Source organism: Electrona antarctica (genome assembly GCF_951216825.1).
Source record: "Electrona antarctica genome assembly, chromosome: 7".
NCBI classification, from domain to species: domain Eukaryota; kingdom Metazoa; phylum Chordata; class Actinopteri; order Myctophiformes; family Myctophidae; genus Electrona; species Electrona antarctica.
In genome coordinates, this window is record NC_136812.1 from 46667186 (window position 1) to 46681380 (window position 14195).

The following is a 14195-nucleotide window of genomic DNA, read 5'->3' on the forward strand; positions in this document are numbered from 1 at the left end:
CCCACGAAAAAGGAAAACAAACACAGCATTTTCCTGATCTCTAAAAACGGTGCGACGTGATTGCAATGATAAAATTACTGTGATGATATTATACTTTCAACATCTTTGTCTTACACTGAAGATATTTTGTGTTGTGCCTATAATCAAATGCCCAAAAGGTTCATTGCCGGTGGTTTATGCATGCAGCCTGTGCCCTGTTGCATGTTGCATTTTATAACTAATGCTTCATCTTGTTCTGGTGTTAAAACTCTTTAAATCTGTGGATTTTCCTTTCTGGATTTGAAAGAGTACTACACACTACACAGCGGTGGCCGAACGGTTTGCGGAGCGGTCTTGATACCGGAAGGTCGCCAATTCGAATCCCCGGACCGGCACGTTAAAATTACCACCGCTGAAGTGCCCTTGAGCAAGGCATTGAACCACTACGATGAAATGTTCTATGAGCAGGGTGTGGCTGTAAACAAGCATCTCGAGCTTAGTCCACTTCCCTGGGTAAACAAAGAACTTTGCTTTGCTTTGCTTACAGACAGGTGAGAAGGAAGGGATTTCTGCTGCACCTCATATAGTGAAGGCAGGTCCGGTGCGTTACAGGAGCCGGACACAACAGCATCAAACGTAACACAATTAAGCCTTATCTATTATGAGTTTCAGTGTCCGAGCTGCCCGAGCTGTTCCTCTACGTTCTATTAAGAGTTTGGATGTCACTGCATCTTCAGTGTCCGAGCTGCCCGAGCTGTTCCTCTACGTTTGACACTAAACGGATACTATCCTCTCAGGGGTCATCCCCCATGCTGGCTTGTGGTGGACATTTTCGTCAAAACCAATAAATAAATAAATACATCCACAATGAGTGGGCAAAATATGACCAGAAACACAAAGAACTAGCCCTGACTGAACATAACAGGTCTGTAACTCTGAGAGTGTATACAGAGTTAAGGGGATCCTCCTTGCAAATAAAACATTTGAGAACCACTAGTACTAGCTGGACTTTAATATATATCTAATATATGCCATTTTGTTGTTGTAAATAACTGTCATTCATAGTCTGGATCTTCAGTGGTGAGGTGACCACCGAACTACAACATGACGTCACAAGCCGCGGTGAAGAGCAAACCACCGCCACCGCCCCAGCCCTTCTCTCTGTTTTTACTCACCACCGATCAACGTTATTTCAGCTCCGGTGGTCACCTCACCACCAGACTATGAATGAGCCTTGACATTCAGTATTTGATGTACTTATGATCAAAATAAGAACATTATAATGGTGCGTAGACAAGAAAATCTAAAATGTGGCCACACACACAAGGCCAAGTCTTTGCCACAGACACATGTGTCCGTGTATGGACACATGTGGTTTCTGTATACATTGAGACCAAACCCAAGCTGGTCCCCCATGCTGGTCACCCAAGCTGGTCACCACCAGCATGGGTTTGTATACATTGAGAGAGGTCTCTCCAGTCTCCTCTAAAAGGTACTGACCTGCCCCCTTTGGTCACCACCAGCTTGGGTTTGTATACACTGAGAGAGGTCTCTCCAGTCTCCTCTAAAAGGTACTGACCTGCCCCCTTGGTCACCACCAGCTTGGGTTTGTATACATTGAGAGAGGTCTCTCCAGTCTCCTCTAAAAGGTACTGACCTGCCCCCTTGGTCACCACCAGCTTGGGTTTGTATACATTGAGGGAGGTCTCTCCAGTCTCCTCTAAAAGGTACTGACCTGCCCCTTTGGTCACCACCAGCTTGGGTTTGTATACATTGAGAGAGGTCTCTCCAGTCTCCTCTAAAGGTACTGACCTTCCCCCTTGGTCAACACCAGCTTGGGTTTGTATACATTGAGAGAGGTCTCTCCAGTCTCCTCTAAAAGTACTGACCTGCCCCCTTGGTCACCACCAGCTTGGGTTTGCTGCGGGCTCCGTCACCCTTGGTGGTGTAAGCTGCCACCGTGATGGAGTAGGTGGTGTCCGGTTTGAGCCCTCCGATGACCATTTCCTGTAGCGGGCAGGAAGCAGGGAGGAGACAGGGAAGGGGAAGGGAGGGAGGGGATATAGTGTCAAAAGAGGACTTGAAGAGAGCTCTTTTACGTTTACTAAAGCCACTTCCTTTAATGTATACCCTCCTCCCCATCTAGGTCAAAACATCACCTCGTCCTTCTCTGTTAATTTATACACGCAAGCATGCTTTTAAAATTCAACATTACCCTTTCACGTTATTGGACAGCATTCCATTAAGTTATGATAAATCTTCAGAGATGACGAGACAGCATCGGGGGGGGGGGGGGGGGGGGAGAGTGAGGGAGGGGGGGGGGGAGTGAGGGAGGGGGGGTGATGTGCAAGCAGAGTAAATGTAAGCTTGATTTATACTGAGTTTTTGCGCACCAAAGGTGGCCGATCTGCAAGCTCTCCCACACGTCCCGGATGCCGTGTGTCGTGAGCTTGCAGATCGCCTAACCTTCGGTGCGCGACACCGCGCGCCACCGAGTGTAAACCAGGCTTATAAATGCAAAGTGGCCTCTTCTTCCGTTCACTGAGTCGCTCGCCAAGCCGACGAATTAACTGATGGACGCCGCCTTCCGCGCGAGGCCTCGTTGGGACATTAACTTTGCCGAGAGCCCACTTTCTAAAAGTGGAAGGAGCTCCGGATCAATTCTAATGAATCTTTCAAGAGGAGCGTCCTCTAAATGATTTTCTTTTTTTTTTTCTTTTTACAGGCTGGTGTCGGCATTAGCGACGGGAGAGGTCACTGAAGGTAGCTTTTTTTAGTGCCGCCTCGGGTGAGGATTCACTTCATGCGGGTGCACGTGGGTTTTGGGACGCGTGTGTGTGTGTGTGTGTGTGTGTGTGTGTGTGGGTGGGTGGGTGGGTGACACAAACAAACCAGCAAATTACATTTATTGAGGTTTAATGGTGTGAGTTATAGTCAGGCCGACGCAGCCATCGGGTTCTTAAGACAGAGCTGCTGAACAATCATCGTACGTGTCTTAAGCTTTAGGGCCCGGAGAACAAAAGAAAAAAGAAAAAGATGCCATATCTTTTGAAGCTGGACGAAAGGATGTCGTTGAAGTAAATCATGCTCTAAAGGCCAGGCCACGCCCAGTGATTAGCAATGCAACGAGTTGCAGCTTGCGACCATGCACTGCAATTCAGACCCCTGCGATTTCTCCTATCGCAACGGTTTCATTGCATCGCAAATCATCGTTGTGGACTGGCCTTTAAGAACAACAAAAGCATAGCAAAAAACAAATACATAAAAAGTGACCACAGCAAAATATATATATATAAAGAAAAGCACAAGACAAGCAGACACACCACACCAACACACACGCACACACACACACACACACACACACACACACACACACACACACACACACACACACGTAGCATAAGCATGCCAGAACAGCAAGGTTAGTGGATATTGCATCAGCCACCATTTTGTAGAAGTGTGCATGAAGACAGCAGCATTAGGTATTACGCTACAGAAGTGTGTCCTTGGGGACGTGCACGTCACTAGTAGGAGCAGGAGTTTATTGTTTAACCTCAGAGCTGGAAGCAGAAAGACCTCTGAACCACTCGGTTATCCACACTTGTCCGTCAAAATGCATGATGTAAGCTCAGTAGAGCTGGGCTTGATGCAATACCCACTTTTATAGACCCAACCAACCCCCCTCCCTCCCACCACTACGCAAAAGCACTCGGGTGAAAACTCTGTACTCACATATTCAGCTGTATCGTCCGTTTCCCACTGCCCCCCGCCCCCCCGCGCCAAAGAGCAGAGGAGCAGAGCGCAGCAGGAGAGAGCGTTTTGGTTTTAGGAGAAGGAAAAAAAGACAAGAGAAAGGAAGAAACAGCAGTGTGAGAGAGGGAGTAAAAAAAAAGACGGGGGGGAGAGAGGCCCCCGTCGCGGTAGCAGGAGGTGAGCGGGCGCCGAGGCGCCTTCAGAAGCAAGGTCACTGGTGGTTTTTTTTTTTTTAACACAGCCACACGCTGGCAGCCATTTTGCTCTTATTGCCGTTAAGAGTGAAATGGTCGCCGCTGTAAATACAGTCGGTTTGTGTTGAGAAGCAGTTTGGCACTTATGTTAAGGGAACAGGTATATATGATGACCAGGTGTAGAGATTAACTGAAGGGATTAGGGTCCGTGTCCACAAAGAAGGCCTTTTGAGTTGCCATGCCAGCTCTTCCATGTGTTTGTATGGAAAAATGAGCTGGTGCACTGATGCCTGGCATTTTTTTGGTGCAGCGCCCCGGGCCGGGAAACAGTTCAACGTTTGGTGAGTTGTATGTGACGACCCGATAATCAACATGACGACTTGAATCATTACTATAACCATGAGAAGTCCATGTTTGGATTGTTTCATCTAAGCTATATGTCTGATAATCCCGCAGATGACAGGACGTTTGAGCAGTGAGCACCTGAAGATTTTAGTCGACTAAATCTACAATTGATTTTGTCAACAAAAAATATGTAATGGCTGATTTCACATTTACACATTGTGAGCTTGTAAATCTGCAACACCGAAGCGCAACCAACCATAAAATGACTTGTCTATTAGTCCTACTGAAGCTCTTCTCCACTAGTCCCTCCTAACATAACATTTTTTTTTTTTTTGTAACTAAATTTTTATTTGCAGAAAAACATAGAATTGCAGACACACTGTTAAGGGTTCTTGTTCATCATAACAACTTTAACAAGTAACCTAGATATTCCAGTCCATTCATGAATGTCCATTATTATTATCATCAGTGACGACCTGTTGAATTCTATACTCAGTCCATTTCTCCCACTCCTAACATAACATTTAAGTATAGTTTTTATTTGTCGACAAAATTGTCAGTATATTTAGTCATAGTTTTAGTCAGCATAGCTCCGTTTTTATTAGTTTTCGTCAGTGAAAAAAATAAACGTAGTTGATGAAAGAAAATCGCCATAGTTTTAGGCGACGAAATCGACACTGATCCAAAGCACTCCTCGGCCGTTATCTGTGGACATGGGCTCTAAAGTCTGGCTATAAGCATCAGCTAGTATTGTGTGCAGGCCTGTAAACCTCAGTGGGGTCCTTGAGGGGTCCTTGAGGGGTCCTTGAGGGGGATCCAGGGAACCCCTCCCCCAGGGTTCCCCATATTTCCGATAGTTTTGATCTCATTGTATAGTTTGCACCGATAAAGACATGCCCAACATAATGGGTAACAGTTGGAAGGGCCTAGTACAGTATATCCCAATGAGAGAATGTGTACGAATGACTATTCAGATCAGAGGTTTCAGTCTATTCAGAGCAGAGGTTTCAGTCTCTCTCCACTGTTATATCTCCACCTACAGCAGTTGTAGAATTATTATTAAATGACAACTAACAACAAAACAATCTTCTCTTATGCGGGTCCCACTGGCACGGCATCTTTTCAAGTGGGAGTCTGTGTCTTAATGCAGTACACATACCACGTGTCTGAGAGCCACTAAGAGAGCGTCAACTCCACATCAAAGGGACTTTTAAAGCAAAAACTCCAGCGAGACCACACAGCCAGCGACAGCTGACGTCTAAACTCTGTACCGCGAGTACAAGGTGCCGTAATAACATAGCGTGCTCTTCGGAACGCCGATCTTGACCTACTGTATACTGTAGCGTGTGTTCTATTTCGGTGACATTTAATTACCTAGTGCTTGCTCACGTTTAGAAGCACATTTCATTTTCCTCGCGCTTATATGCATCGTAATTCTAAAGGACATGGGAATATTCGCTACATCTATTGTCTGGGTTGCTGACCCTTGCACTTCTTCTGATTGCCTGCATATGATGTTGCCGATGTAGGAATTTAACCCATTTTGGGCGGGAACCCCATTTGGTGTTTTAAAGCATGATGTTATACTTTAGCAGATCTACAAGCTCATAGCGCGGCACCGAGTGCCGCGCTATGAACTTGTAGGTCTGCTATTTTTGAAAAATCATGACAATGTGCCACAAATCTTTGAACATATATATTATTACAGTGAACATTTTAACTCAAATCTTTGCTTCTGGGGAGGTCCCTGGAACAACATGTTTTCAGATGGGGGGCGGAGGCATATTACATATATAATCTTCGGGGTCCTTGACATGAAATATTGAGCACCACTGATACAGAAACATAATGTTTTTCAGAAAACTGTCAGGATTTTGAAGACATTTTTTTTTAAATTCCGACGTCAGGCCGAAATGGGTTAAGCTTGTTTTGCTGCTGCGGCTCAATTTTTAAGTCGCTCGGGATAATAGCTGAATAGCTGAATGCCTAAACTCAAAGTAACATGGGTGGCGTTCACTCCCCCCCCCCCTACAACAGACCATTATCATGTGCGAGAAATACAGTACGCCCACGGTTCATTTCAGCCATGAACGTGTCTGTCGCATTGCGTACTGATGTTTTCCTTCTCCTTTCTGTCTTTCTTTGTATTCTGTTTGCCCCTGATTTTTTTCAAGGCTGTAATTTCCATGTGGATGATTGCTGGCGCGCACAAAAGGGAGAACACACACTTTGGGCTATGTGTTCCTCTTGATATTGTGTTGACAGAGGTTTTGTCAGAAGAAAGCTGGGGGGGGGGGGGGAGTCCATTGTACAGGCTTCTATTATAACCCATTTTTGACCTGAGATCAGATTCTAAAAATGTCTTCTACATCCTGACAGTTTTCTGAAAAAGCTATGTTTCTATGTCAGTCGTTCTTCGATTTAAAAAAAAAATAGCAGACCTACAAGCTCGTAGCGCGCCACTCGGTGGCGCGCTATGAGCTTGTAGATCTGCTATTTTTCAATAGCTAAAGCATAACATAATGCTAACACCAAAAGGGGTTCCCGCCCAAAATGGGATAATTCTAGCTGTCAGAAAGAGGCAAGATTTTTTTGTGTGTGTGTGTGAAATGCCTTCATGCCAATTTCACTTTTCCTTTTCCCCCCTGGATGCGGAATACTATAATCAGCAGTTTTTTTTCTTCTCGCGCTTGATACCAAGCAGTACAATCAAGCATTTTGGTGGCAGAGGTTGCCGTGATGCCAGAGCCCTAATAAAAGGCAGGCAGGGGGGGAGGAGGACGGGGGGAGAAAGGGGGACCAGAGTGAAGTTTTGATTACAGCTCTTGTTGTGGTCCGAGAGAAGAGAAGATTGCAGCGTTATGAAATGAAATCCAACTGGGGGAACGCATCCATATTGCCTCCCATGTTCCCATATCTTACGGACATATTTTTCTGTTTTCACAGGCCCTGATAAAAGCACAAAATAGACAAATAACACCTTTTCCGTTTATGTGTTGCTAAGGCTGAAATTGCGGTACGGTAAAGCGTGACATCTTGTGATGATTAATCAAGTCATTAATGCAATAATTCTAATGAGCCTGCTCTTCACTGATCCCATCTTTCTTTACTGTAGTTTATTTATGTATGTATTCCACGGCTACTGCAATGCTTCATGTTTGCCTTCAGAGGACGAATGAAGTGTATCTAATTCAATCAATACTTCCATCCCTATATACCCATAAAGGACTGCCCATAATGTACATGTCTCTGACATGGCTATACGGTACATGATGTCATTGTCGGTTCAAAGTCACAATTTGGACCATACATTTTCATTTGAATGGGCTTTGGTTTTTTAGATTTAGCATGTTTGCATTTTGAAAAAGAAGCTAGACATTAACGAGCATTGTGATTGATTGATTGATTGATTGATTGATTGATTGATTGATTGATTACTATATTAATATGATTGTTAACAGTAGTTAAAAGTTATGCTAAAAGGATCACAAAACTAGCCTCATTTCCAGAGTGGTCCATGAGCCTTATTTATTTGACTACTGGGTTATTTGACTACTGGTAAGTTATATAACAAACAATGTCAAATCTGTCTTCAAAGACACATTGCTTTTATGACAAGGACCCTGACATGGATTGCCAGCCACAGCCAGCACCTAAAAACACTCCACATGGTTCAAAAGTGTATCCCACTTACAAACGAGTAAGCAGGAGTCGCACTAGAAAGGGGGGAAAAGAAACCCACGCATGCAGATAAGTAAAACCGACGTTTATTTGCAATAACACACTTGGAGGTTGAGCTGTGTTGAGAGATACGGGCACTAGTGCGCTGATCTACGACACTCTCTCGATATCTCAGTGCCAATATCTCACGTTGTAGCACTCCCTCTTGTGTATTATAGTTTAATTGAAACGCAAACATATGGTAAACTCAAGACTAAAAGAACGCCGCGGAGGAATGTTAGCGTGTTCGATTAGCTATCTCAACGTTTCCTTCACGTTGCTTTTCATAATGTTCTGACATTAACCCATTTTGAGCGGGAACCCCTTTTGGTGGTTACATACATTATGTTGTAATTTATCTATTGAAAAATAGCAGATCTACAAGCTCATAGCGCGCCACCGAGTGGCGCGCTATGAACTTGTAGGTCTGCTATTTTTGAAAAATCGTTAAAATGTGCCTCAAATCTTTCAGAACATTGTCATGATTTAGAAAACTTTTTTTTTAAAATTTCGACGTCAGGCCTGAACGGGTTAATGGGATCCAAAGGCTCCCTGGATGATCTAAAAGCCTACATTATGCTTAGGGAGATGGTTTGGCAGTATAATGTCAAGCTGCGGCCCACAGGTTTATTGGGCATTGCTACTGTACACTGTAAAGCAGTGGTTCTCAAAGTGTGGTCCGGGGACCTCCAGGGGTCCTCCTTGAGGGCGTTCCTAGCTAGCTATAGCTAAATGTGTCAATACAGCATCACAAACATTTGAACCTCTTTATCCATATTTTATAGGTTTGGCTATTCAAAAATAGAAGATGTGCAAGCTCACCTGCGAGCTTGTACATCTGCTGTTTTTGAAAAACAATGTTTAATCTCGAAAGTATTGGATGATTTTTAATAATTTTCTTTTACCACTGATATGTCATAAAAAACTAGGATGGTTGGCATTGTTGATTTTGACAGAAAATTTGGATATAGTTTTAGTCATAGTCTTTTGACTACAATTCCATTTAGTTTCAGTCACATTTTAGTCATCGGAAATATTTTAGTTTTAGTCTAGTTTGGGTTGACTGAGTACAACAAAAATATTTTGGGGGGCCTTGATGCTGTTGAAATGCCTGATCAGCCGTGTGACAAAAACAGCAGATCTACAAGCTCACAGCGTGTGGCGCTGCGACCCCAAATAGCCGATCTACAAGCTCACAGCGTGTGGCGCTGCGACACGTTGTGAGCTTGTAGATCGGCTATTTGGGGTGACACAGTTCTACTGGATCTCTTTTCCACTAGTCCCCTCCCTACATTTTTTGTCTAGTTTATTTGTTGTCAAACTTGTCAGTATATTTAGTCATAAATGTAGTCATAGTTTTAGTAATCATAGCTTTGTTTCTTTTTATATTCCATCGGTGAAAAAAGTCGTTGAACATTTCTCACTGTAGTTTTAGAGGGCGACCCTGATGAGTGGTGTGGTGATTTGAGGTGATTTGAGGTGCTGTGGGTGCTGTACCTGTGCGTCGGCCAGCATCACGTCTTTGATGAGGGGCAGGCCGCGGGACTCTCCGTTCTCCACGCGCACATAGTGCACCTGGTAGCCGCGGATCTGGCCGTGCTGCTTGCCTGGGGTCAGCGACCTCCAAATGACCTTCAGGGCCGTGGAGTTCAGCACCTCCACCTCCACGCGCCTCGGAGGAGCTCCCGGAACTGTATGTGTGTGTGTGTTGGGTCAAAACGAAAAGGAACATTTACATGCATCATGAAGCTAAATACAATATCACTTAATCTGTGATTTGTGAAACAGCATGAAAGGAGCCCTGTGACAGTGATTCAAATCAAAGTAGTCACATATTGATTGTATATTGCAGAAATTGCAGGTTGAGACTTTAACCTGCATGCTTTTATAAAATACGGAGATCATCAGGGTTTTCTGGAACATTGAACGTGCGTTCTATAACTTCTATTGCTAGTTTGACTATTTCAAATACTCTTTAGTTGTGAAATAACTAAAGATAGTCTATCTACAAGCTCACGTGTTGACATGGAAGCTTACAAAACCAGTTGGCATGCCCGTCAAAACCAGTTTAAACACTTTAAATCCTATATATGCACATCTGCTATTTGAAAAATGCTGATCTACCAGCTCACAGCGCGTCTCGATGCGACAGATTGTGAGCTTGTAGATTTGCTATTGCCCCTAGATCTTAGACAATTCATAGTTTTGTTCTTGCAATTCCAAGGTTATACAGAATAGTGAGCACACACACGCACGCACACACGCACACACATGCACGCACGCACACACACACACGCACGCACACACGCACGCTCACAGTCAAATCAAGCCGAAGGGCAAGAGTGATAGACAAAAACATAAACACAAGAAAACAACAATCACAGACATGCACGTTTCTCCGGGATTGCCCGGAGAAAAGCATCACATCTCCCATATTCCTCCATCTCCATGTATTTTTTTTCCATTCTGTTCTGAAAACAACAAAATGATGGAGCTGAATATCCTCCGGGACAATAAAGATTATTAATATTAATATTAATATTATTCTTTTTATGCAGCACGAAAAAGCAAAAACTAATTTCACCCACCGATTTACACCTAGCATACACATGATTCTGATTCTAGGTTCATTGTTTGTGTTTACCTATGGTTTCAATGAACTGATTGCTATTTCGATAGTATATTTGTGTTTAGACTGATGTTCTTGGTTTACCTGGGATCCTAGTTTGCATCAAATGCATGTGATGTGTAATGTGACTGCCTTGCTTATTGCATACGGTAAGAGGCTCTGGATGGTCTGCTACATACATCAGGGGTCTTCAACTATTCCAGGCCAAGGACCCCTTAGCTGAGATAGAGAGATGAAGCAGGGACCCCCACTACATATTTGATTCACGTTAAACGTGCGTGTTCTGTTCGCGAACGCACAGCGAGCGGCTCTCTGATTATCAACGGTCGGCGATGCGATCGTAGTGGAGATGGATATTCTGTGACTACTTATAAACTTGACCTTTGGCTCGATACTTGGTCTGCTCTTTTTTCCCTGTACACCAAACGTATTCCCCGAAAATGGCCGATCTACCAGCCCCCCTCGCTCTCCTGAGCTTCCTGTCTGCCTGCCTGTCTGCCTGCCTGCCTGCCTGTGTGCAGTGCAGGTATATGTCTGTCTGTCTGTCTGTCTGTCTGTCTGTCTGTCTGTCTGTCTGCATGTGTGCAGTGCAGGTATACAGTATGTCTCTCTCTATCACCCTGTCTGTGTGCAGTCAGGTATATGTCTCTCTCTCTGTCTGCCTGTCTGTGTGCAGTCAGGTATATGTCTCTCTCTATCACCCTGTCTGTGTGCAGTGCAGGTATATGTCTCTCTCCATCACCGTGAGCGCTTGTCACTCTCATAATGACAGGTCTTCACCCCACACATACACATGTTCACTCTCTCACAACCTCAATATAAAAAAAAAAAAACAGCAACCCCCTAGAGGGTCTTTGAAGATGTGCTCCTGGTTCGGGAAGGTCACCGGCTTGAGACCGGGTGTGGGGGAGATTGTGGTTGAGAGGAGGAGGAGACACGTGACATGAAATGAAATGAAAACCCCGGGTCCTTTCCTTCTTGGAACCACAGCAGTGAGATAGCTTCTGCAGCTTGACCTCTAGCTGCTCCTCTGGAGCCACGTAGAATATATGGAATGTACCGTTTAGTGCACTGGTTCTCAAACACATGGCTTTTATGGGTCCCTTTCTTGTTTTTTGTTTCTCTTTCTTAGCCGTATAGCTGTCGGGGTGCCCGTCTTGGCGGGCGAAGGCTGAGCATCTTGAGCTTGTAGATCTGCCATTGTCAGGGCGCAACACCCGAGCGCAACCAAACATAATTTTTTTTTTTTTTTAACTTGAATTTTATTCATTTGTCTTTCAATTCTACTGGTTCTCTTCTTCACTATAGTCACGCCCTGACATTTTAGTCTAGTTTTTATGTGTAGACGAAATTGTCAATATATGGAGACTTGGTTTTAGTCATCAAAGCTTAGTTGTTATTTAGTTTTCGTCCGAGAAAAAAAGGTGGTCGTCAGACATTTTTCGTCAATAGTTTTAGTCGAAGGAAATCAACACCGCCTCGTGGTAACTCCAGAACAGTAGGATACTATTGAAAGCCTATGGAGAACATGGGAGGAGGTGCACCGCCACACACACACACACACACAGAGAACATGGGAGGAGCTAAGTATGCACCCTCCGCCACACACACACACAGAGAACATGGGAGGAGGTGAACCGCCACACACACACACACACACACACACACACACACAGAGAACATGGGAGGAGCTAAGTATGCACCCCCCGCCACACACACACACAGAGAACATGGGAGGAGGTGAACCGCCACACACACACACACACACACACACACACACACACACACACACACACACACACACACACACACACACACACACACACACACACACACACACACACACACACACACACACACACACACACACACACACACACACACACAGAACATGGGAGGAGGTGAACCGCCACACACACGCACACACACGGCGGCGACGACAGCGGCTATAAATTGCACGAGGTTGGCTGGGTTTTAATAGTGACACGCTAGATTTCCCCAGGGTGATATCTACTGTTGGATGCTCTTATTTCATCTCACATGGCTGGAAGTGCTTGATTTGAAGAGTGGGCATTAAATGTGTGTAAGTGTCTGTGGAACACTGTCAATCTCGGTGATGTATGCTTGTAAAGTACACACACGCCATGAGAGAAAAACACACACATGTTTGTAATGCTAAATACTTGTGAGGACATCCACATTTTAGGACGGCAATTTCATAAATGCTTTTTTTTCAAATGCCCTTGTTAACACTTAAGACAAAAAATATTGACGCCATGCAACACATTGTGAGCTTGTAGAACTATATTTTTGATGCAAAACGCTGGCGCGCAACAATGTGTAAATCAGGTCTAATTCCAACCCCACCCACTAAACCTGACCTATCCTAAATGTCTAATCCTATAACCCCAACCTGATTCATTTTCTAATTGGAAGACTATCACCGCAAATCTTACAACCAATTTATCTTGTGAACACACACAGACAGACACGCACGCACACGCACACACACACACAAACACTTTGTGATGTGCACGTTACCCTATCGTAGCCATTACACAGTGTACAGCATTGATTCCGGTGGGGCGGGACTTGACATGAAAACGTTTGGGGGAACCACTGGACGTATTGTATAAATTATTATTAGGATCCGACAGTAGTGAGTGACAGGGGTCTTCAATTATGCCCGTACACGGACAAATGTGTCCATGGCAAAGATGCGATTGTCTGTGGCTTCTTTTCTTTTTTTACGATATTATAATTTTCTTATATGGTAAAAAAAACCCAATTACTGAATGTCAGTCTCCAGGTTTTTCGTCGGGATATGCATAACACTGATTTACTCTATGACTCTATTGCACATTAGGAGTCCACTAGGCTCGGAAACCCAGGCTTTCATTTTCGTCGGCGCAAAAAAATGAAAGCCTCTGGGCTAGAAGTGGGTGTCAACACTTCCGGGTGGGCGTCGCTCCAAATTATGTGACGTAGTGCATGCACTAGGGGGGAGAGGAGGGGCCGGGGGTGACGGACAGATCGGTGAGATCCAATCAGGGCGTGCCCAAATCTCAGCCGCGACCCGCCCCTCTAGACCAGAAACCTATAACATGTTAGCTCTCAGGCTAGAGGAGTCCACTAGGATCAGTGGTTCTCAAACTTTTTATCTTCAAGGAACCCTATAACTCTGAGAGTGCACGAATGGAACCAAATGGACCCCTAAGGGTCCATTTGGTTCCATTTGTGCACTCTCAGAGTTACAGGGGTCATCCATCGCCATGTTGGCTTGTGGACATTTTTTCAAAATTCCGTTTTTGCCACAGGCTGCATACACAATGAAAATGACTAGGTCTGTAACTCTGAGAGTGCACAAATGGAACCAAATGGACCCCTAAGGGTCCATCAGTCTGTAACTCTGAGAGTGCACAAATGGAACCAAATGGACCCCTAAGGGTCCATCAGTCTGTAACTCTGAGAGTGCACAAATGGAACCAAATGGACCCCTAAGGGTCCATCAGTCTGTAACTCTGAGAGTGCACAAATGGAACCAAATGGACCCCTAAGGGTCCATCAGTCTGTAA

The 14195-nt window shown here is 44.6% G+C and overlaps 1 protein-coding gene across 1 annotated transcript in view; it reads right to left on the reverse strand.

The window, feature by feature from the left end:
- The window catches only part of ptprsa (protein tyrosine phosphatase receptor type Sa), a 270699-nt gene that overhangs the window by 55659 nt on the left and 200845 nt on the right, over positions 1–14195 (reverse strand). The window contains 4 exon segments of the mRNA XM_079505556.1: positions 1480–1720; positions 1869–1986; positions 3712–3738; positions 9489–9682. Coding sequence (XP_079361682.1) covers positions 1480–1720; positions 1869–1986; positions 3712–3738; positions 9489–9682 — 580 coding nt within the window.